At 66.2% G+C, this 18,927-nt stretch overlaps 1 protein-coding gene across 2 annotated transcripts; it reads left to right on the forward strand.

Annotated features, from left to right (window-relative positions):
• The first annotated feature begins 335 nt into the window (after positions 1-335).
• On the forward strand, positions 336-18,846 carry PTPN23 (protein tyrosine phosphatase non-receptor type 23). 2 transcript variants are annotated; one of them, XM_075746915.1, is made up of 25 exons: positions 336-466; positions 3,541-3,615; positions 4,865-4,992; positions 5,518-5,594; positions 6,645-6,694; positions 7,312-7,443; positions 7,896-7,976; positions 9,262-9,393; positions 9,605-9,652; positions 9,948-10,004; positions 10,571-10,629; positions 10,903-10,982; positions 11,212-11,326; positions 11,580-11,645; positions 12,008-12,153; positions 12,537-12,857; positions 13,277-13,431; positions 13,566-13,717; positions 13,981-14,160; positions 14,425-16,678; positions 16,951-17,135; positions 17,349-17,453; positions 17,559-17,697; positions 17,784-17,897; positions 17,981-18,846. In XM_075746915.1, exons 1-25 carry the CDS (start codon positions 383-385, stop codon positions 18,518-18,520), a joined length of 5,475 nt encoding a protein of 1,824 aa, XP_075603030.1. In that variant the 5' UTR covers positions 336-382; the 3' UTR covers positions 18,521-18,846. The 2 variants fall into 2 exon arrangements, with proteins under 2 accessions (XP_075603030.1, XP_075603031.1); XM_075746916.1 differs by having other exon boundaries at positions 16,954-17,135; positions 17,981-18,650.
• The last annotated feature ends 81 nt before the right edge of the window (positions 18,847-18,927 follow it).

Below are 18,927 nucleotides of genomic sequence, written 5' to 3' on the forward strand. Positions count from 1 at the left end.
ATAGAAACCGCCCGTCGTCCCCCCCCTCCCCGGGGGCGGAGCGTTGCCATGGGAACAGCCGTCTTTTCCCCCCCTCATCAGCGGAGCGAGGCGTCGCCATGGGAACGGCCCTTGCCACGCTTCAGGGGGTGGAGCCTCGCCCCGCGAACAGCACGCGGGCCGCCTTCAGGAGACGGGCGAAACGTCACCATGGCAACCACCCTCGCCGCGCCGCGGGAGGGGGGCGGAGCGTCTCCATGGGAACGGCGCCATAGGGGGCGTGGCGACGGCGGCGCCGGAGGAGGCGGGGCGAGGTCGCCTCCCCAGAGGACTCGGTTTCCCGTGAGGCTCCGCGCGCGGTTCCGGCGGGGCGGGCGGGCGGTTCCGGCGGGCGCAGGCCGGGATGGAGGCCGTGCCCCGCATGCCCATGATCTGGCTCGACCTCAAGGAGGCCGGGGAGTTCGCCTTCAACGCCGCTGTCAAGAAGGTGGGGCCGGGGCGTTGGGGGATAAGCGGCTGGGGCCTGCTGAGGGGCTCCCGGCGGAGGGGAGGGGAGGGGAGGGGAGCGGACGGGCCCCTGTCAGGGGCGGGGCGGGAGGGGTCTGTGAGGGGAGGGAGGGCTTGGGGAGGGGGGGATCGGGGGCTCCGTGAGGGGTGTTTGGGGTCTGTGAGGGGAGGGGGGGATCGGGGGCTCCGTGAGGGGTGTTTGGGGTCTGTGAGGGGAGGGAGTGCTTGGGGAGGGGGGTAGGGGGGGATCGGGGGCTCCGTGAGGGGTGTTTGGGGTCTGTGAGGGGAGGGGGGGATCGGGGGGGGATCGGGGGGCTGTGTGTGAGGCCTGTGAGGGAGGGGAGTGCTTGGGGAGGGGGGAGAGGGGTCTGTGAGGGAGGGGAGTGTTTGGGGAGGGGGGGATCGGGGGCTCTGTGAGGGGTGTTTGGGGTCTGTGAGGGAGGGGACTGCTTGGAGTGGGGGGTAGGGGGGGATCGGGGGCTCCGTGAGGGGTGTTTGGGGTCTGTGAGGGGAGGGAGGGCTTGGGGAGGGGGGGGGGGGATCGGGGGGCTGTGTGTGAGGCCTGTGAGGGAGGGGAGTGCTTGGGGGGTGGGGAGAGGGGTCTGTGAGGGAGGGGAGTGTTTGGGGAGGGGGGTAGGGGGGGATCGGGGGCTCTATGGGAGGTGTTTGGGGTCTGTGAGGATGAGGAGGGCTTTGAGGGAGGAAGAGTGGCTCTATGGGAGGTGTTTGGGGTCTGTGAGGGAGGGGAGTGCTTGGGGCATGGGGTGGGATCGGGGGCTCCGAGGGGTGTTTGGGGTGTGAGGAGTCTTTGGGGTGCACAGAGAAGGGGTGCGCAGGGGGTCAGGGATTTTTGGGAGGCCCTGGTGGGGCATGGAGTTATATCTGGGGATGTTCGGGGGGGCTGTGGGTCAGGGTGTTGGGGGGTGCCTGGAGGTGGGGAGGACTGGGACAGGGCTGCTGGGGACACTGTCAGGGCCCTGGGGGGGCTCCTGGGTGTGACGGGGCAGGGACGTGGCTGAGGTGCCCCGGCTGCGTCTGCGGTGGCTCCTCGCCCTGTGGCAGCTCTGCCCTGTGTGGCACACAGGGACCAAGGCCCCCGGTGCGTCTCTGCCCCCCTCAGCACCCCCCCCCGACCAGCTTGGCCCCGCTCGCTTCGCTGCCTCCTCAGGGCTGCGGGACCGTCCTCGGTGGCCGGGCTCAGCGGGTCCCCAATAACACGGTGCTGTCGAGGGGCAGAGTTTGGGGAGGGGGGGGAGTCCCTGGAGCCCTCCCCATCCCGGGCAGAGCCTTCCCCAGCCGCCTCGTGGACGAGCGGTGAGTTGGCAAGTCCGTCCCTGCCGCATGTGACTGCGCTGACTCCCGGCTCCCGACGCTGCAGCCGCCCTTCCCTGAGCCCCGCCGCTGGATCCGGCCTCTGCCGGCAGCGGTCGTTATTAACGCCGTGGTGGGTGTCGTTAGGAGATCCGGGTCGGCGATGGCCGATCCCTCGCGTCTCCTTTTCCCTCCGCTTCCGCGGGCTCGTGTACGAGGGGGAAGCGAGGAGCGGGGGAGCTGGTTTTCAGCTCAGGCTGATCGTCAGGCGCTTAAAAGCCCCAATCCTTCTGCGGCGCCATCGGAGGAAGGTTAAGAGTATGGTGGGTGTGAGGTGATGGGCTCCTTCCCTCCCAGGGGACGCGACCTGCCCTTGCCACCCCGGCAGGGACTGAACCGACGGCTTCAGGGAGGTGAAGCACTTAATTAAGCAGCTGTAAACAAACTCCACCTATGACTGGCATTTTCTAGTGCCACCTACGGACGAAAATCATAATTTATTGATGTGGAGGGAGGATGAGGACGTTTCTCCTGCGTTTGTGCTATCACCTCATTCCTGCCCTGCTGATTTTTGGGGGGCTGGTGTCCCTTCAGGCCCCGGCAGCGGCGTTAGTGTGGCAGGGATGTCCCTGTGCCAGGAGGAAGGTGTCGCGGGATCGCCGAGCTGAGTCATGCCGTGCCAGCCCGGACAAGGTGTGGTGGCCATCGGCGCGGCTCCGGCCCCGCTGTGCCTGCCTGCGAGCGCCGGCGGAGCCGGCCGTGCCATGGGCCTCGCGGTGGCACCCCACGGGGAGCTGCGGCAGAGGGGACGGTGACCTCCAGGTCCGAGCTGGGCCCGAGGAGTGGCAGCTTATCAAAAGTGGGTTCTTTAGGGAATTTTTGCGTACAGCAGCAGGTAGAAATCTGTTTTGTGAACCAGGTTTCCCTGCAGGTGTTTGATGGAAACACGCTCTGTTTTGCTGGCTCGGGTGAAGGAAAAGGGAATAGAAACCTGGCACCCTGGTCAAAACAGAGAGGGAGGAGAGGAAACTTCCCTTGTTTCTCCAGCGCCGAGCTGCGTTAACCTTGAGCTTAAGTGGCAGAGGGGGTGGGCAGCCCTTCCAATGTCCCCAACCTCCCTTGACCCGGCAGCTGCTGAGCTGGATCAAGTCCCCAGGGTCTGCCCGGGCAGAGTGGGGCTGCGGATCCCTGGCTCTCCCCCACGGCTGCCGGGAAGGTTGGATGAATTCCTGCCCAGACCTTTGGAGGATCCCAAGTTGCCTGTGGTTGGGAAGTGCTGTGCTTGCTGACCGAGCAGTTTTGGCCAAACCGCGGCTCCAGCTCCTCTCCGTGGTGACTGAGGAGCCTCCGGCAGGGGCTGCAGCGCCGTGCTGTTGCACACAGGCACACGCTACCCCGTTTCGTTTCTCTTTCGGCCCTCACCGTGGTGAGCTGGATCGGTGCCTCTGCCCAGGGCTTTTCCTCCTGACGTTGTCTCTGCAGGACCCTGTGCCCTGGCTTTGTGTTAATCTAGGTTCAGCAGGAGCTGGGCAAGTGTAGGGGCTTTTGGGGGGAAAACAAATTCCGAACTAGAAGATGCAAGGCTCCGAGCTGGCATGTGCCCCTTCACGCTGCCAGACGTACCACGGGGGCTTCTCCTGGGCTTCCCTGGGGAGCTGCTGGCTGTGGCTCTGGCGTGGGACTGGGAAGGTGGCTCTGGGTGTCGGACAGGGCCAGGTTCTCACCCTTCTCTTCCCCTTCCAGTTTGTCCTGAAGAACTATGGGGAGAACCCGGAGAACTACAACGAGGAGCTGCGGAAGTTGGAGGTGCTCCGGCAGGTAAGCCGGGCTCCGTCCCAAATCGCTTGCAGCCCCGGTGAGACCTACTGGAGCCAAACTGGGGGAGCTGGTTCATCACCCCCACGGTGCTGAAGGACACGTCTGCTGGCTCCCACCGCCTCCCTGGACTGGGAGCTGCGCCGGAGCCCTGCCGTGGCTGCTCCCGTTCCTCACCAGTGGCCCACGGATGAGGCTTTTGGCAGCCAGGCTGCGTCCTGGGCTCCCCAGATGACTCACGGTTCCCAAGGAGCACGCAGGGGTTGGGCGTTAGGGCTCTACTGTATCCGCTTCCCTGAATGTGGGGGGGGTTTGTGTCAAATACAAGCCTGTTGGGTGGAAGGAATCGTTTTGTCCGGTCGGGCTGGTGCCTGAGGTTTTTGCAGGGAATAAATTAGCCCTTTACTCTCAGCTCCAGAGCCCAAATACTTGTGCTAGTCACTGGGGTCATTAATTTGGGGGCCACTGAGCAGGTTAGAGACAGCCTTGGCCCCGGGCAGCTGGCAGCTGAGGCACGGGTGGTAAAACCGGCTGGAGACGGTCAGAGACTTGCCCTGGACCGGTGCCGGTTTGTGCCGTGCCACAGGTTTTGTAGCGAGACCGTAAGCTTGATGTGCAAGTGGAGCCGGGGTAACTCGTGGTGCTGGCACCAGGGTCATCTCAGCGGCGTCTCCAAAGCATGGCGGTGGTTTTCCAGCAGGCACGGGGCGGGGGGGGGGGGGGGTGCTTAAACACTCACAGCCCGGGGGGCTGGGGAGCTCTGGCCTCTGCCCACGGGCTTAACCCTGAAGCGGGAGGTTGGGAAACCTTTCCGGGCTCTCCTGCTCTTCCCTCCCTTCTCCCGACACAGCTTTGCTGTAGCAGTGGGTCCTGTGCCCTGTCCAGGACACCCCCTTTTCAGTCACCTCCAAATTTCTCCCATTTATTTCACCCTTAGGAGCCTGTGCCGAGGAGAGCAGAGACTCTTCCTCCCCAAACTGGTTACTCCGGATCCGTAAAGCTGCTCCCTCCAGTCTCATTTTTAGGCAAACAGACCTGTTTTTCTAGCTGCCTTACGCAGGTGTTTTCTGTGAGGCCTTGCTCCTTCCCGCCGTGCCGCTTCATCCCCAGGGCAGCCGACCGATGCCCAGCTCTGGCCGTTCCCTCCTGCCTGCACGTCTCACCAAAAATCCGTCTGATGTGTTAACCGTGAGCGCGGTCCTGTCCACGGGGCAGCCTCTTCCTCTTCCTCCTCCTCCTCTCTCCCTTCCAGAGCGCCGTCAACGTGCCCAGGGACTTCGAGGGCTGCAGCACGCTCCGGAAGTACTTCGGCCAACTCCACTACCTGCAGAGCCGCATCCCCATGGGCGCCGAGCAGGAGGCGGCCGTCCCCATCGCGTGGTGAGGGCAGCGGCGCGCTGGGGCCGGGAAGAAGGAGCCTCTTCGCTCTGGTGTGGGGCTTGGGTGTTGTGGATGGGAAGGTTGGCTCCTTCGTGGGCATCCAATACACTCCTCCCCGAAGCCCATCGGCTGTACCTGGGTGGCCTGGGGACCCTTTAGGAGGTGCTGTCCTGCCCCAGGGATTAGGCAACGCGGTAGCTGGCTCTGAGGAGACGCAGGGCAGCGTCGCCACGCAAGGCGACGGTGCCGAGATCCCCCCGGGGTGGCGGAGTTGCTTGGCCGTGTGTGAACGGGGTTTCTGTGTACTGCCAAAGCCAAAACGACGCTGCCATGTGGAGACGCACCGTTCCACCAGCTCCCACCACCTCCGGCGCTTTGACTCGATGCCCAGGGTGATGCCAGGCAGGAGGGCCCCTTCTCCGAACCTCCGAGGGAGCTGTCTCCTGGCAAAGCCTTTTCCTGGCCCGTGCCCAGGAACACCGGTACCTCCACCTGCAGCTGGTAACCAGGCTTCTCTCCTCGCAGGACTGAGATCTTCTCAGGCAAGACGGTGACGCACGAGGACATCAAGTACGAGCAGGCGTGCATCCTCTACAACCTGGGTAAGGGTCTGGCAGAGCGCCTGCCCTCGTGCTCTGCCCTGGGCGCCAGGGATGTCCCTCCCCTCTGCCCGGCCTTTGCTCTGAGCTCCGGGTCAGCCTTCCTTGGAGCGGCCAGGCAGCAGCACGGCACGCCTGGTCCCACCAGTGGCCGTGGCTCAGCCTGGTTGTGTGTCTTCCCCTCCTCTGTGCTGTCCGTGGGGCTGGGAGCTGCAGGAGAGGTTGAGTTTGGCTTTGGTCAGAAGCCTCGTCTCCCTTGTCGGTCGTGTGCCGCCCTGCGCCTCGCTCAGAGGTTGCACCGAGGAGGCTGACAGCGAGTTGCAGCTTTACAAATGCCCTTTGTGGCACGGTGACAGCCGCAGTCAGGCTTTCTCCAGGTCATCCAGCATCCCGTCTCCTCCAAAGCAGCAAACGGGTGTAAAACCATCAAATCTGACACTTGTCCCCCCTCCCTTTCTCTCCACCCGTGGACAATCATGGCTCACAGTGGGGTTTTTCTTTTTGGTAGCCCCAAAGGGAAGGTGACACCCAGCGCCTGGACACCTAATGCGGGTGAAACCACCCCCATCCCTGGCGTCGTGGCTGCCCCTTTCGCTGCAGCTCGGGAGCTGCCTGCGCTCTCCCGGCAGACCACGCGCAGCTTTAGCTGAAACCCCCCAGGCTGCAGGGCTGCGCGCTGTGCAGCGGGAGCTGACGTGGTGCCCAGGCCCCTTTCGAGAGGTGGCTGCTCCCTGAAGTTGCTAGAAACACATCTGTAAAACCAGGAGGATGTTAGATGCTCACTTTTTAATATTTAGGGTTTGTTTCCAGCCTGGGACTTTCCTGTACGGAACGACTTGTGTGCGCAGTCTTTTCGCAGGGCACTGCAGCACGTGGGTGCCCTGTGAGATGGGCACAGCACCCACAGAGCACCGGCTGGCTGCTGTCGGGTGTCTGTGTCCGACTTGCGGCAGATTTTGGCTTCTCTCTGGTCCGAGACACCCAGTCTGGGAGCAGTGAGTGGGGGCTGGCGGGGTGCCCTCACCCCACTGAGCCACCGTCCTCTTTCCGCAGGTGCGCTGCACTCCATGCTGGGCGCCATGGACAAGAGAGTGTCCGAGGAGGTAACGATCCCCTGGGTCCCCCCTCTGCGCCTTTTCTCTCCCACGTGGTTAACGGCCATGAGCCGGTAACGCTGAGGACTTCTCCTCCGTAACCCTGGGCGATTAAAAGCATCTCGACGTCAAACGCCAGCTCTGGATGTCTGCTGTGACCCGATATCGCTGCAAAGCGTCACGAGGAGCCACCTCCTCGTGGCTGCGTCCCTCCCTGCCTCAGCGTTGCCGTCCCTGCTCCAGCGAGGCTCTGCCTGCTCGCTGGCCGGGCTGACCTTCCACCCTCAGCACGTAGGGCCAGGAGAGGAGAGATCTGACACAGCTTGGGGCGTGCACGGCCAGGGGAAAGCGCTGAGCCGTTTAGAGCCCTGTGAGCCCAGGGACTCGCTCCAGGCTTGAGGCAGCTGCTTTTTGGGGTCTCAGAGGAAGCAGGGGACACCTAACCCCTTCTGAGCTGGGGTTTATCACCCAAACCTCCCCATCTGAAAGGAAAGCCCCGCTTTTCCAGTCTGGCCAAGTCTCCACAAATTCCTCGTGTCCAGCAGCACGTGCCCACAGACATCAGCTGGCTCGGCGTGCCTGCAGGAGGGCTGCGCGCGTCCGACACGTGTTCTCCATCCTTTCAGGGCATGAAGGTTTCCTGTACCCACTTCCAGTGCGCTGCCGGGGCGTTTACGTACCTGCGGGATCACTTCCCTCACTCCTACAGCGTAGACATGAGCCACCAGATCCTCAACCTCAACATCAACCTCATGCTGGTAGGAACTGGCCTCTGCCTCCGCCAGGGCACTGGTCGTACTGGGACGGCTCCTTGCACGCCTCGGGGACTGCTCCTGCTTGACCGGGAGAGGGGTGTTCCTAGGGTTGGGTGCTCCTCGTTGAGTCCAAGCGCTTGGAGCCGGGTGAGACAGGACCCCAGTGCCCCACGGGGGCTGTTTGTGGGGTTCGGGCTGCTGTAGGCAATGGGGGCTCCCTCCCACAGGAGGGAAGGAGATCTGGGGAGGCAGTGGGGAAGGGGGAAGGCTCCGTGCCGCGCCGTGGTTGTTGGGGCGTCCCTTGGGGCTGGTGTTTGCTGTGCTCCGCTGCCCTCCCAAGAAAGGAGCTGTAGGTGGTGGGTCCTGCCAGGGGTCAGGGCCTGGTGCTTGTTTGGATGCGGGAGGGTTTCCCAAGGTGTAGGAGAAAGCGAGTGTTCCCCTCTCCTCTTCGGCAGGGGCAGGCACAGGAGTGTCTCCTGGAGAAATCCATGCTGGACAACAGAAAGAGTTTCCTCGTGGCCCGGATCAGCGCCCAGGTGAGCTCCTGGGCAAACCCTGCTGAGCTTCAGCTTCTGCCTCAGCGCCTGCTGTTCCCAACGCGCAGAGCGATGCGTGGGATCGGGAGCTCAGGGAGGGTGTCCCAGACCCTGCGCAGCGTCGGCACGGTCAGACAGTGGTACAGGGTGCTGCCATCACCCTGGGCTGTGAGCACAACCACCAGCTCCTCAAAGGAGAGCGTAAAATATTCCAGAGGGAAGGGATGCCGTCCAGAGGGACCTGGGCAGGCTGGAGAGGTGGGACCGTGTGAACCGCATGGAGTTCAACAAGGCCAAGGGCAAGGTCCTGCACGTGGGTCGGGGCAATCCCCAGCACAGCTCCAGGCTGGGTGGAGAATGGATGGAGAGCAGCCCTGAGGAGAAGGACTTGGGGGTGCTGGGGGACGAGAAGCTCCACATGAGCCGGCAACGTGCGCTGGCAGCCCAGAAAGCCAGCCGTGTCCTGGGCTGCGTGTCCAGCAGCGTGAGCAGCAGGTCGAGGGAGGGGATTCTGCCCCTCTGCTCCGCTCTGGGGAGACCCCCCTGCAGTGCTGCGTCCAGCTCGGGGGGCCCCAGCACAGGAAGGACACGGAGCTGTTGGGGCGAGTCCAGAGGAGGCCACGGAGATGCTGCGAGGGCTGGAGCACCTCTGCTCTGGAGACCTCAGGCTGAGAGAGTTGGGCTGGTTCAGCCTGGAGAAGAGAAGGCTGCGGGGAGACCTTGGAGCCCCTTCCAGTCCCTGCAGGGGCTCCAGGAAAGCTGGCGAGGGGCTGGTGCCAAGGGCAGGGAGGGACAGGCCAAGGGGAATGGCCTGAAGCTGCAGGAGGGGAGATGGAGATGGGATGGGAGGCAGCAATCCTTCCCTGGGAGGGTGCTGAGGCCCTGGCAGAGGGTGCCCCGAGAAGCTGGGGCTGCCCCTGGCTCCCTGGCAGTGGTCAAGGCCAGGCTGGATGGGGCTTTGGGCAACCTGGGCTAGTGGAGGGTGTCCCTGCCCATGGCAGGGGTGGCACTGGGTGGGCTGGGAGGTCCCTGCCCACCCAAACCACTCTGGGGTTCTAACCCTCCACGTGGGGTAGGTTTATCATGATGATGTCACTAGTCCCTGGCTCTGACCTAAAATGCATCCGTGGGTTCCCCACCGGCCGTTTTGCTGTGCTGGCTGTTTGATCTGAGTCCTTGGGCACAAACGCTGGTGCTGGTGAATCTTCCTTTCCCTCCTGCTCTCGGTTCCACCTGAGATCCGGCTTTCGGGGGGGTTTCCAAACACCCGTCCCCCTCTCCGTAGGTGGTGGATTACTACAAAGAGGCCTGTCGGGCACTGGAAAATTCGGAGACGGCCTCGCTGCTGGGAAAGATCCAGAAGGACTGGAAGAAGCTGGTTCAAATGAAAATCTATTATTTTGCTGCTGTGGCCCATGTAAGTGGGGAGACCAATGGGGGGGGCAGCTTGGGGGGACCTGCCCTCTACTCCCACCCCGGTTTGGGCTGCTCACGCCCACTGTGAGCGGTGCTCACCTCAACGCGACCAGCGAAGGGGCTCTGGCTGCTCTGGGGGCTTTTCTTGCCCGTTTTGAAGATCTCCCTCGAGTCAGGGAGCTCTGACCCCACCGATGTGTGTTTTCTTGCAGCTGCACATGGGAAAACAGGCTGAGGAGCAGCAGAAGTTTGGGGAAAGGGTAAGCAGAGCCGTGTCAGCCTGGTCCGGGCTCTGGATAGCTCTCCGGCCCGCGGAGGGTTGAGTCCTGGAAGGGATTGTCACACTAGTGACACTGGGTATCCGCAGCGCTGGGGACATCAGCGTGTCACCAACGATGTCCTGCCTCTGGAAGCGTTTGTGGGCGTGCTCGGGAAGCCCCGTCGTGCTGGAGGAAGCTGCATCTCTGGGGGGGCTGGTGGTGATGTTCCTGTGCAAAGCGAGGGCAGGTACTTCTGCGCCAGCCCTGGTACCCCTAATTCCCGGTCTCTCTGCAGGTCATCTACTTCCAGAGCGCTCTGGATAAACTCAACGAAGCTATCAAGCTGGCAAAGGTGCGTTCCTGCTCCATCTGGTAGCGGTAATTGCGGTGGGTTGTTTTAAAGATCCTGTGCTGAGCAGCGCCTCAGTCCGGTGGGTGCCAGACTGAGCAGGTGAGAGCTGGTGGTGTCAGTTAAAAGCTTTCTTTGCTGTTGACTGGGTTGGCAAACCTGTGCTGGCTTCCCAAAGCATCGGTTTCCTCCCCTCTGGGACGTCCAGCCAAGCCCGAGGCTCTGGGATCTCCCGGCCCCTCGGTCTACCGGGGCTTTGGGGGGGGTTGGTTGGGTTTTAACGGTTCAGCGGGCAGCTCCAGAAGGGCCGTGGGTCTGCCGCGCTCAGCCCTGCCCTGTCGGTGGGCTCCCCACGGAGCCCCGGTGTCGGTGCTGGGCAAACCGAGGACAGCCCTGTGACGGGGTCTGCGTGTGAAACTGGGGTGCGGAGGGTTTGGGGCTGCACGGGTGTCTCCGTCCCTTTTTGGGGCGCAAGGAGAGATGGCTGACGAGGCTGCTGCTGCCTCCCGGGCACGCTTGGGCAGCGATGCCTGTTGCCCGCCTGCACCAACTCCTTCTCATTTCTGCAGGGCCAGCCGGAAGCCGTCCAGGAAGCCCTGAGGTTCGCCATGGATGTGATCGGTGGCAAGTGAGTCCGCGCACGGGGCACCCCTGGACGTGATCGTTCTGCTTCCCTGTGGCTCAGAAGTGCCGGGTGACCGTCCCCGGTGTTCCCCGAGAGGCAGAGCCAAGCACCCCGTGCTGCACGAGGCTCTCGTGACGTGCGGCTGCCGTGGAAGCTGCTTTCTGCTCTCCCTGGAGCGAGCCCAAGCGACTCGGAGCTGACCACGCTGGGAGCGAGCTCAGGGAGCCGGGGATGCTGTCTGCTCCTCGCCAACGCAGCATCGCTTCTTGGTTTTAGGTACAATTCGGCCAAAAAGGACAATGACTTCATCTACCACGAAGCCGTGCCTGCGCTGGACACCCTGCAGTCCGTGAAAGGTGAGGTTGGGCAGTGCCCACTCCTGCCAGCTCCTGAGGGGAGAGGGACACGCACGCGGTGAATCCACGGGGCTCTGGGACCCTTGGGGCCGGTGGGGCTTCGTGCCGTGATGCCGCGCTCGCCGGGGATCCGCCCGGAATGACGGTGTTGAGCGGGAGGACCTCTCTTGGGAATAATTGGCTCCCTGTGGAGGTTTGACAGGCGCGTGCTGTGTGTTCCACCCCCCAGGTGCCCCGTTGGTGAAAGCTCTCCCCGTCAACCCCACGGATCCAGCTGTCACCGGCCCCGATATATTTGCCAAGCTGGTGCCCATGGCTGCCCACGAGGCCTCTTCCCTGTACAGGTGTGTGCCCGTGCCCTGGCTCAGCCGCTCTGCGGGCCGAAGGGAGCCGGAGGGGACCAAACCAGCTGCGGTGGTTTCCCTGGGGAGCCACCACCCACCCCAAATGTCCCTGAATCCTCCTCGTGTCTGGCCCGGGGACGACCGAGGCTCCGGCCGATTCCTGCAGGGCTCAGAGCACTCGGGATTTACGGTGATTTCCCACCTCCTGTCGCAGCACTAAAGGATTTTTTTTTTTTTCCCTCCTCTGTCGCAGTGAGGAGAAGGCCAAACTGCTGAGGGACGTGATGGCAAAAATTGAAGCCAAGAACGAAGTGCTGGAGTACGTGTGAGCCGCGCCTGAACGGGGCCCTGGCCAATCCCTTCCCACTGGAGGCCCAGGCAGCGGTCGGGTGTCCCCATTGTCCCCTCCCTGGGTGTCCCACCCTGACGCCGACGGGAACACTGAAGTCCTGGATCTGTCGCGGTCAAGTCCCAGTTTGCCCAGTTCTGGGCAGACCCCATCCCCCAGCGGGTTCCAGTCCCGGTGACCGGTCCCCAACTTCACCCTGCAGCTTTGCTGAGCCCATGGGGGGTGATGCTGCCCTGCTGCGCCCCAACCTGGCCATGGTTTGGGGTGGGGGGACCCTGCAGGGAGGTGGGGGGGCTCTGCCACCGCTCAGAGGCTTGTTCTCCCACCTGTAGCCAGTTCATGGACTCCATGCAGCTGGACCCCGAGACCGTGGACAACCTGGACATGTACAACCACATCCCCCCCATCCTGATGGAGAAATGCGCCGCACTCAGCGTGCGCCCCGACACCGTCAAGAACCTCGTCCAGTCCATGCAGGGTAAGGGTGGGGGGGACCCACGGGGGGCACACCAGGGATGTCCGGCCTGGCCCCGCCGCTCCCTGGCCGGGGCTCGGTGTCGGGAACGGCCGCTCTGACCGCTGACTCTTTGCCGATTATAAATTCCTTCACCCCGAGGCGTTTATTTCCTCTTGGCTGGTTGTGGGGGATGCTGCTTCCTCGCAGGCCAGGCCACCCGTCGCCTCGCTGGTGGCCGCAGCCCCCCCGTGCCCGGCCTGCGGGCCGCAGCCAGGGGGTCGGTGCTGTCTGGAGCCCGTTACGGGCATCTCCCCGATGCAGGCAGGCCCTGGGGTGTCCCTGCCTTCTCTGGCTGCCCACAGCCAGATTTATCCTTCAGGCCTTCACATGTCTCTCCCGTGCAGTGCTCTCCGGGGTCTTCACTGACGTGGAGGCTTCCCTGAAGGAGATCCGAGATCTCCTCGAGGAGGATGAGGTTCAGGAGCGGAAGCTGCAGGAGCTGCTTGGGAAGGTCCCCCCACCACAGGGGTCCCCCCCGCCGCCCTCCCCAGGGCTGGCCGAGGTCAGCAAGGAGTGCTCCAAGTACCTGGAGGTGCACGAGAAGGCCAGCTTCACCAACACCGAGCTCCACAAAGCCATGAACCTGCACATCGGCAACCTCCGCCTGCTCAGCGGGCCGCTGGAGCAGGTCCGGGCCGCGCTGCCTTCGCCCGCCTTGACCGAAGGTGAGCGGTTCCGCGCCCCGGGCTGGGGGCAGGTCTGGCTGCACTCGCGGCCAGCCCGGCCTCCCAACGGCAGGCTGGGCTGGGGGAAGGCAGGTCTGCTTCCCCCTCGTGTCGCCCTGCGCCTTGGCTTGCGCTGCGTTGGCATCGGCCGGCTGCGTGGTCCGTTGTGAGCCGGGGTGGGGGCTCGTTCCCCTGAAACCCGCAAAATAGGGGCTGGTGTGGGGGCAGGGACCCGGTTACTGTCCCGGCAAACGCCCGGCTTTCCACTGGCTGCGCCAGGACAAGCCCAGGCTGGCTCCTCGCCCCCGCCGTGCCCTCCCCTCGGCCACAGCACATCCCGTGAGCGGACTCGGGTCAGGGAAACTGCGCTGGGCTCGGTGGGGTCCCTTGTGGCTGCTCAGCCCTGCCCCGTCCCGCAGACGACAAGCAGGTCCTGCAGAACCTGAAGCGGATCCTGGCCAAGGTGCAGGAGATGAGGGACCAGCGGATGTCCCTGGAGCAGCAGCTGCGCGAGATGATCCAGAAGGACGATATCACCACCTCGCTGGTCACCACCGACCGCTCCGAGATGAAGGTGGGTGCCAGCCGCTGTTTGGGGAAGCCCCTCTGTGTGTTACGCATCCCGATTAGGGCTCTGCCCCCTCCCAGCCTACCCCTGAGCCCCCCCTGGCCGCCTGCGGCCCCTCAGATCCTCCCATTTCTTGGCAGAAACTCTTTGAGGAGCAGCTGAAGAAGTATGACCAGATCAAGGTCTACCTGGAGCAGAACCTGGCCGCTCAGGAGAACGTCCTGAAGGCCCTGACGGACGCCAACGTCAAGTACGCAGCTGTGCGCAAGGCCCTGGCTGAGGTGGAGCACAAGTGAGTGGGTTGCGGGCCTGGCCAGGGTTGGGGCAGGGGGGACAGTGTTCCCTGGTGGGGTCTTGGTGCACGGGAAGAGCCCTCAGCCGCCCCGGGGAGAGCTGTGGGGGCACAACCAGCTCCTCTGCTCTGTCCCTTGTCGTGCCTAGCTGCTGGGGGGCCGCTGGTGGCTGTGTGTCCTGCACCCCGGGGGGTTCCCAAGGTGCCAGGAGCTCCGGCCTGGCGTTACGTCCCTGTTCAGCTCCTCTGCCCTGTCTCCCCAGGTGGAACACCACCGTTCAGACCTTGGTGGCCTCCTACGAAGCTTACGAGGACCTGATGAAGAAATCGCAGGAGGGGAAGGACTTCTACACCGACCTGGAGGGGAAAGCTGCCAAACTGCTGGAGAAGGCCCGGGCCGCCTGCCAAGCCGCCGAGGCCAACAGGCAGCAGATCTTGGAGAAGTAGGTGGCGCCGTGCCCGTCGCAGGGATGCACGCGTGGGCTGGAGGGGACGTAAAGCCTGGGTTGGGGTCCCCGGGAGGTGGGAAGCCCCTTTGGGTGGTCCGGGCTGTGGCTCGAGGGTTTGGCTTCTGTGCGGTGGCTCCCTGTGCCCGAGGGGGAGGTGAGCAGCACCCACCAGGCTTCCTTGGGGCCGGTGGCCCTGCGGTGAGCCCTGCGGTGAGCCCTGCGGTGAGCCCCGCGGTGAGCCTCGCTGCCTCCCGGCAGGGAGATGAAGAAGCAGCCGCCCCCTCGGCCCACGGCCCCCAAACCCGCCCTGCAGAAGAAACCTCTGGAGCTGGAAGCCGGCGGGCTGGACGCAAGCGACCTGCCGCCGCTGGGCTCCCTGGTGCTGTCGGAGCTGCCGGAGGAGCTGCGCAGCCTGCCGCCGGACGTGCTGGCCGGGCACCTGGCCCGCCTGCCGCCCCACACGCTGGCCGCCCTCACCCTCAACCCGGCCCTGGCCGCCGGGCCGCGGCCCCCCGAGCCCTTCCTGCCTGCGGCCGGGCTGGCCGGCGCCCCGCTGCAGCCCTTCGCCCCTGCCCACTTCCCCGGCCCCCCTGCCCTCCCCGGGCACTACCGCCTGCCGGCGGCGCCTGCCTCGGCCCCGGGCCCCTTTCCCCCCACCGGGGGGGCCCCGGTGCAGCTCCTGCAGCCCTCCGCCCCGCAGGCGGCCGGCCCCCCCCCAAGCTCGGTTCCGTCTGCCGCCCCCCAGCTCTTCCCAGCCGCCCCGCTGATGCGAGCCCCGGCGCGGCCCGGTACGGCCACGGTGCAGCCCGGCTACGTGGGGCCCCACGTGCTTCCCCCGCGTTCGTCCCCGCAGCACGGCCCCGCTCCCGCTGCCCCCTATGGCCTGGGCCAGCCGGGGGTGCCGGCGCCCGGTCCCCTCGGACCCCCCACCCTGGGACCAGCCCCCGTGGGTGCCCAGCCACGAGCGGGGGGCCCCGAGCCGGCCCCAGGCACCCGGCCGGCCACCACCACGGTGGACAGCGTCCAGGCCCCCATCTCCAGCTGCGCTGCTCCCCCGCGGCTCCCCGGCCAGGGCCCGGCCGTGCCCCCAGGCCCCTTCCTGCCCCCGCAGCCCCCCGGGGGGCCCCCAGCCCCCTTCCCCTATGCCCAGGGGGGGCTGCAGCCCTTCGGGCAGCCGGCGCAGCACCCGTTCCCTCCCGGGCAGCACCCGCAGGCCTTTGCACCCACAGCGCAGCTCCAGCCTGGCATGGAGGTGCCCGCTCGTGCCCCCGGCCCCCAGCGGTTTCCCCCAGCCCCCTTCCTGCCCCCGGGGAGAGCCCAGGTCCCCCTGCCTTTCCAGCCGCCCCCCCGGCCCCCACTGCCCCCTCAGCCCCAGTTTGCCCAGCAGCCCTTCGCCAGCCCCGGGGGGCAGCTGCCCCCCCCGGCCCCTGGGCAGCCCCCTCTGGCACCGCAGCTCTACCAGCTCCCGGGGCAGGACAAGCTGCCCCCCCAGGGACTGGCCCCGCACACGGGGGCTCTGCCCTTCCCCAGGGCCCCCGGCCAGAGCGGCCCCCCCACGCAGCCCCTGCACGCCACGCTGGGGGGGCTGCAGCCGGTGCCCGCCAGCTCCCCTGCTCTGCCCTTCTGCCCCAGCCCTGGCCCCTCCGGTGGCCAGATGCCCCCCGGGACCATGGCCCTGGGCCCCCCCCCGCCCGCCCCTGCCAGCCAGGCCGGCCCCCACCACGTCCCCCCCTCTCCCAGCCCCGGCCTGAGCCAGATGCCGAGCGCGGTGGTGGTGCAGGGCCCCCTCGTTCCCTCCCCGGCCCCCTCCCCGCAGCCCATGCAGCCCCCGGCGCTGGTGCCCGGCTCCGGCAGCCTGCCGCAGAGACCCCCCCCCTCACTGACGCCAGGCACGGCCCCGCTCCCCCCGGGCCCCAGCGAGGCCCCCTTCCAGCGGCAGAGCTCCTCCACCGACGACCTCCTGTCCTCCAGCCCCGAGAGCCAGCACGGCGGCTCCAAGGCAGCCGTGGGCCAGCCCCTGCTGCAGCCCACCAAGGCGGATGCCAAGGAAGGGCAGAAGCCCAAGGCGGTGCAGCTGATCGAGACCGATCCCTACGAGAAGCCAGAGCGCGTACTGCGGCTGCTGGCGGAGCTCGACCGCTTCCGCGGGCTGGTGGAGCGGCTGGAGCGCCCGGGGCCCGGCGGCACCGCCGAGCTGGATGTCGTCTGGAAGGAGCTGCAGGACGCCCAGGAGCGGGACGCCCGGCAGCTCTCCATCGCCATTGCCCGCTGCTACTCCATGAAGAACCGGCACCAGGACATCATGCCCTACGACAGGAACCGCGTTGTCCTCCGCTCGGGCAAGGATGACTACATCAACGCCAGCAGAGTGGAGGACCTCTCGCCTTACTGCCCCACCATCATCGCCACCCAGGCCCCGCTGCTGGGCACCGCCGCTGACTTCTGGCTGATGATCTACGAGCAGAAGGTCTCCGTGGTCGTCATGCTGGTGTCGGAGCAGGAGCTGGACAAGGTAGGACCCTTCCCTGGGCGCGCGGTTGTGGAGCTGGCTGGGGCAGGGCTTGCCGTGGCCCCAGGGAGGGGGCTATGGTGTCCCTCGCCCCTCCTGGCACCCGTCGTCCCGCCCGGCACCCATTGCGTGTCACCGTGCGGCAGCTCCAGGCCCTGACGGGGGTTAGGGAGGGACAGGAGTGCCGGGGGGGGGGGGGGTTGGTCACCCTGGGTGGGCTGTTACGGTGCTGCCTGCTCCTGCTCCTGACGATGCACCCTGTTCCCTCCCCGCAGCAGAAGGTGCTGCGGTACTTCCCCCCTGAGCGGGGACAGCCCATGGTGCAGGGACCCATCACCCTCCTCCTCACCAGCCTGAAGGTCGCCCCCACCCACGTGGAGAGGATGATCACGCTGCAGTACCGTGACCAGAGCCTCAAGCGCACCGTCATCCACCTCCAGTTCACCTCCTGGCCGGAGCTGTATGCCACAGGGGGGAAATGGGGGGGTCTCGGGGGTCCTGCTGGGGGTGGGGGGGGCCCAGCTGGAGCCCCACGGGACCTCAGACTGCTCCTCTCGGGGGCCCTCAGGACTCCAGCCCGTGTGGGGAGGGTGTTTGGGGCAGCGCTGACCCCACCTGGGGGGGCTGTTGAGATGGGGATCCCCCCCCAATGAGTGTGTGTCCCCCCCCCCAGGGGCTTGCCTGACAGCAAGGGGAGCCTCCTGCGCTTCATCCAGGAGGTGCACGGCCACTACCTGCACCAGCGCCCGCTGCACACCCCCGTCGTCGTGCACTGCAGGTGAGCAGGGCTGGGCGGATCCTGGGGGCTGGGGCTGTGGGGTGCCCCCCGCCCTGGGCCTCTCACAGGCCGGGGGGGGTGGGGGGTGTCTCTCTCTCCCTGCAGCTCTGGGGTGGGCCGCACCGGGGCCTTCTGCCTGCTCTACGCGGCCATGCAGGAGGTGGAGGCGGGCAACGGCATCCCTGACTTGGCGCAGCTGGTGAAGCGGATGCGGCAGCAGCGCAAGCACATGCTCCAGGAGAAGGTAGTGGGGCGGTGGGGAGGGGGCCACTGCCCCCCCAGCTGTGGGGGCCGCTGCCCCTGAGGGCTCACCCCCCCCCCTCCCTGCAGCTCCACCTCAAGTTCTGCTACGAGGCCGTCCTGCTGCACGCCGAGCAGGTGCTGCACCGCCACGGCGTGGGTGCCCCCGCTGTCCCCAAGGCCACCAACAGTGCCTCCCCCAAGGTGGGTGCAGCATGGGGGGTGCTGGGGGGGGGCGGGGGGAGGCTCCCCCACCCCCCAGGGCTGACGGGTCCTCTTTCCTGCAGCTCTACTTCCACCAGGACCCGCAGGACCTGGTCCTGGGGGGGGACATGCCCATCAGCTCCATCCAGGCCACCATCGCCAAGCTGAGCATCAAGCCGGCGGGGGCCAGCGGGGAGGCCGGGGCGGGCTGGGGGCTGGATCCTGCCCCCCCGCCCGATGCCGTGGACGCGGAGGCGCCGCCGGTGCTGCCTGACGGCACGATGGATAGCGTTGGTGCCCCCCTCGCTGAGCCCTCCCCAGCGGGGCCACCCCTCCCCGAGCCACCCACTGACACCGAGAGCAGGAACCACGTGGCTGAGAGCCCCCAGGCCCCCGGGGGGGAGCCACCGGTGCCCCCCGCTGCCCCCCCCTCCTCCTCGCTGGAGCTGCTGGCCTCCCTGACGCCCGAGGCCTTCACGCTGGACGCCTCCCTCAAGGGCAAGCAGCGGATGAACAAGCAGAACTTCCTGCAGGCGCAGACGGGCGAGGGCCTGCGGGGGCCCCGGCCCAGCGACGACCCCCTCAGCATGCTGGACCCCCTCTGGACACTCAACAAGACGTGAGGGCTGGCGGGGGCTCGTCGTCGTCATCACGCGCGTGTGTGTGTGTGGCCCCCGACCCAGCACTACAGCCCTGGGGCCCTGCCTGCTCCCCTGCCTGCAGGTGCTGCCCTGCCTGCTCCCGCAGGGCCCGGTTAGGATGGGAGCACCCCCGGCAGCTGGGGCTGGGGTACCCCAAGGGGGGGGGGTGGTCTACCCTCCCTTTACCCCCCCCCATCCTTCTGCTTTGTACAGGTTTAACATTGGTGGTTGCCACATTATTTGACTCTGATTAGAACTGATTTTTTTTTCAGCTCTTTGCTACTAAAATAAAGAGAATTTGATCTGCAGCAGCTGTGCTGGGCCCTGGTGCTGGGGGGGCTCTCAGTGCCCTGCTCCACCCTGGGGGGGTTCCCAGGGGGCTGCGAGGG

Source organism: Balearica regulorum, chromosome 2 (assembly GCF_011004875.1).
Source record: "Balearica regulorum gibbericeps isolate bBalReg1 chromosome 2, bBalReg1.pri, whole genome shotgun sequence".
NCBI lineage: Eukaryota > Metazoa > Chordata > Aves > Gruiformes > Gruidae > Balearica > Balearica regulorum.

Excerpts from the sequence above, each read along its gene's own strand:
- PTPN23 (XM_075746915.1), top strand. The coding sequence starts at position 383 with ATGGAGGCCGTGCCCCGCATGCCCATGATCTGGCTCGACCTCAAGGAG. Across the intron at positions 3,616-4,864 it reads AGTTGGAGGTGCTCCGGCAG|AGCGCCGTCAACGTGCCCAG; the intron begins GTAAGCCGGGCT and ends TCTCCCTTCCAG. Across the intron at positions 14,161-14,424 it reads AGGCAGCAGATCTTGGAGAA|GGAGATGAAGAAGCAGCCGC; the intron begins GTAGGTGGCGCC and ends GCCTCCCGGCAG.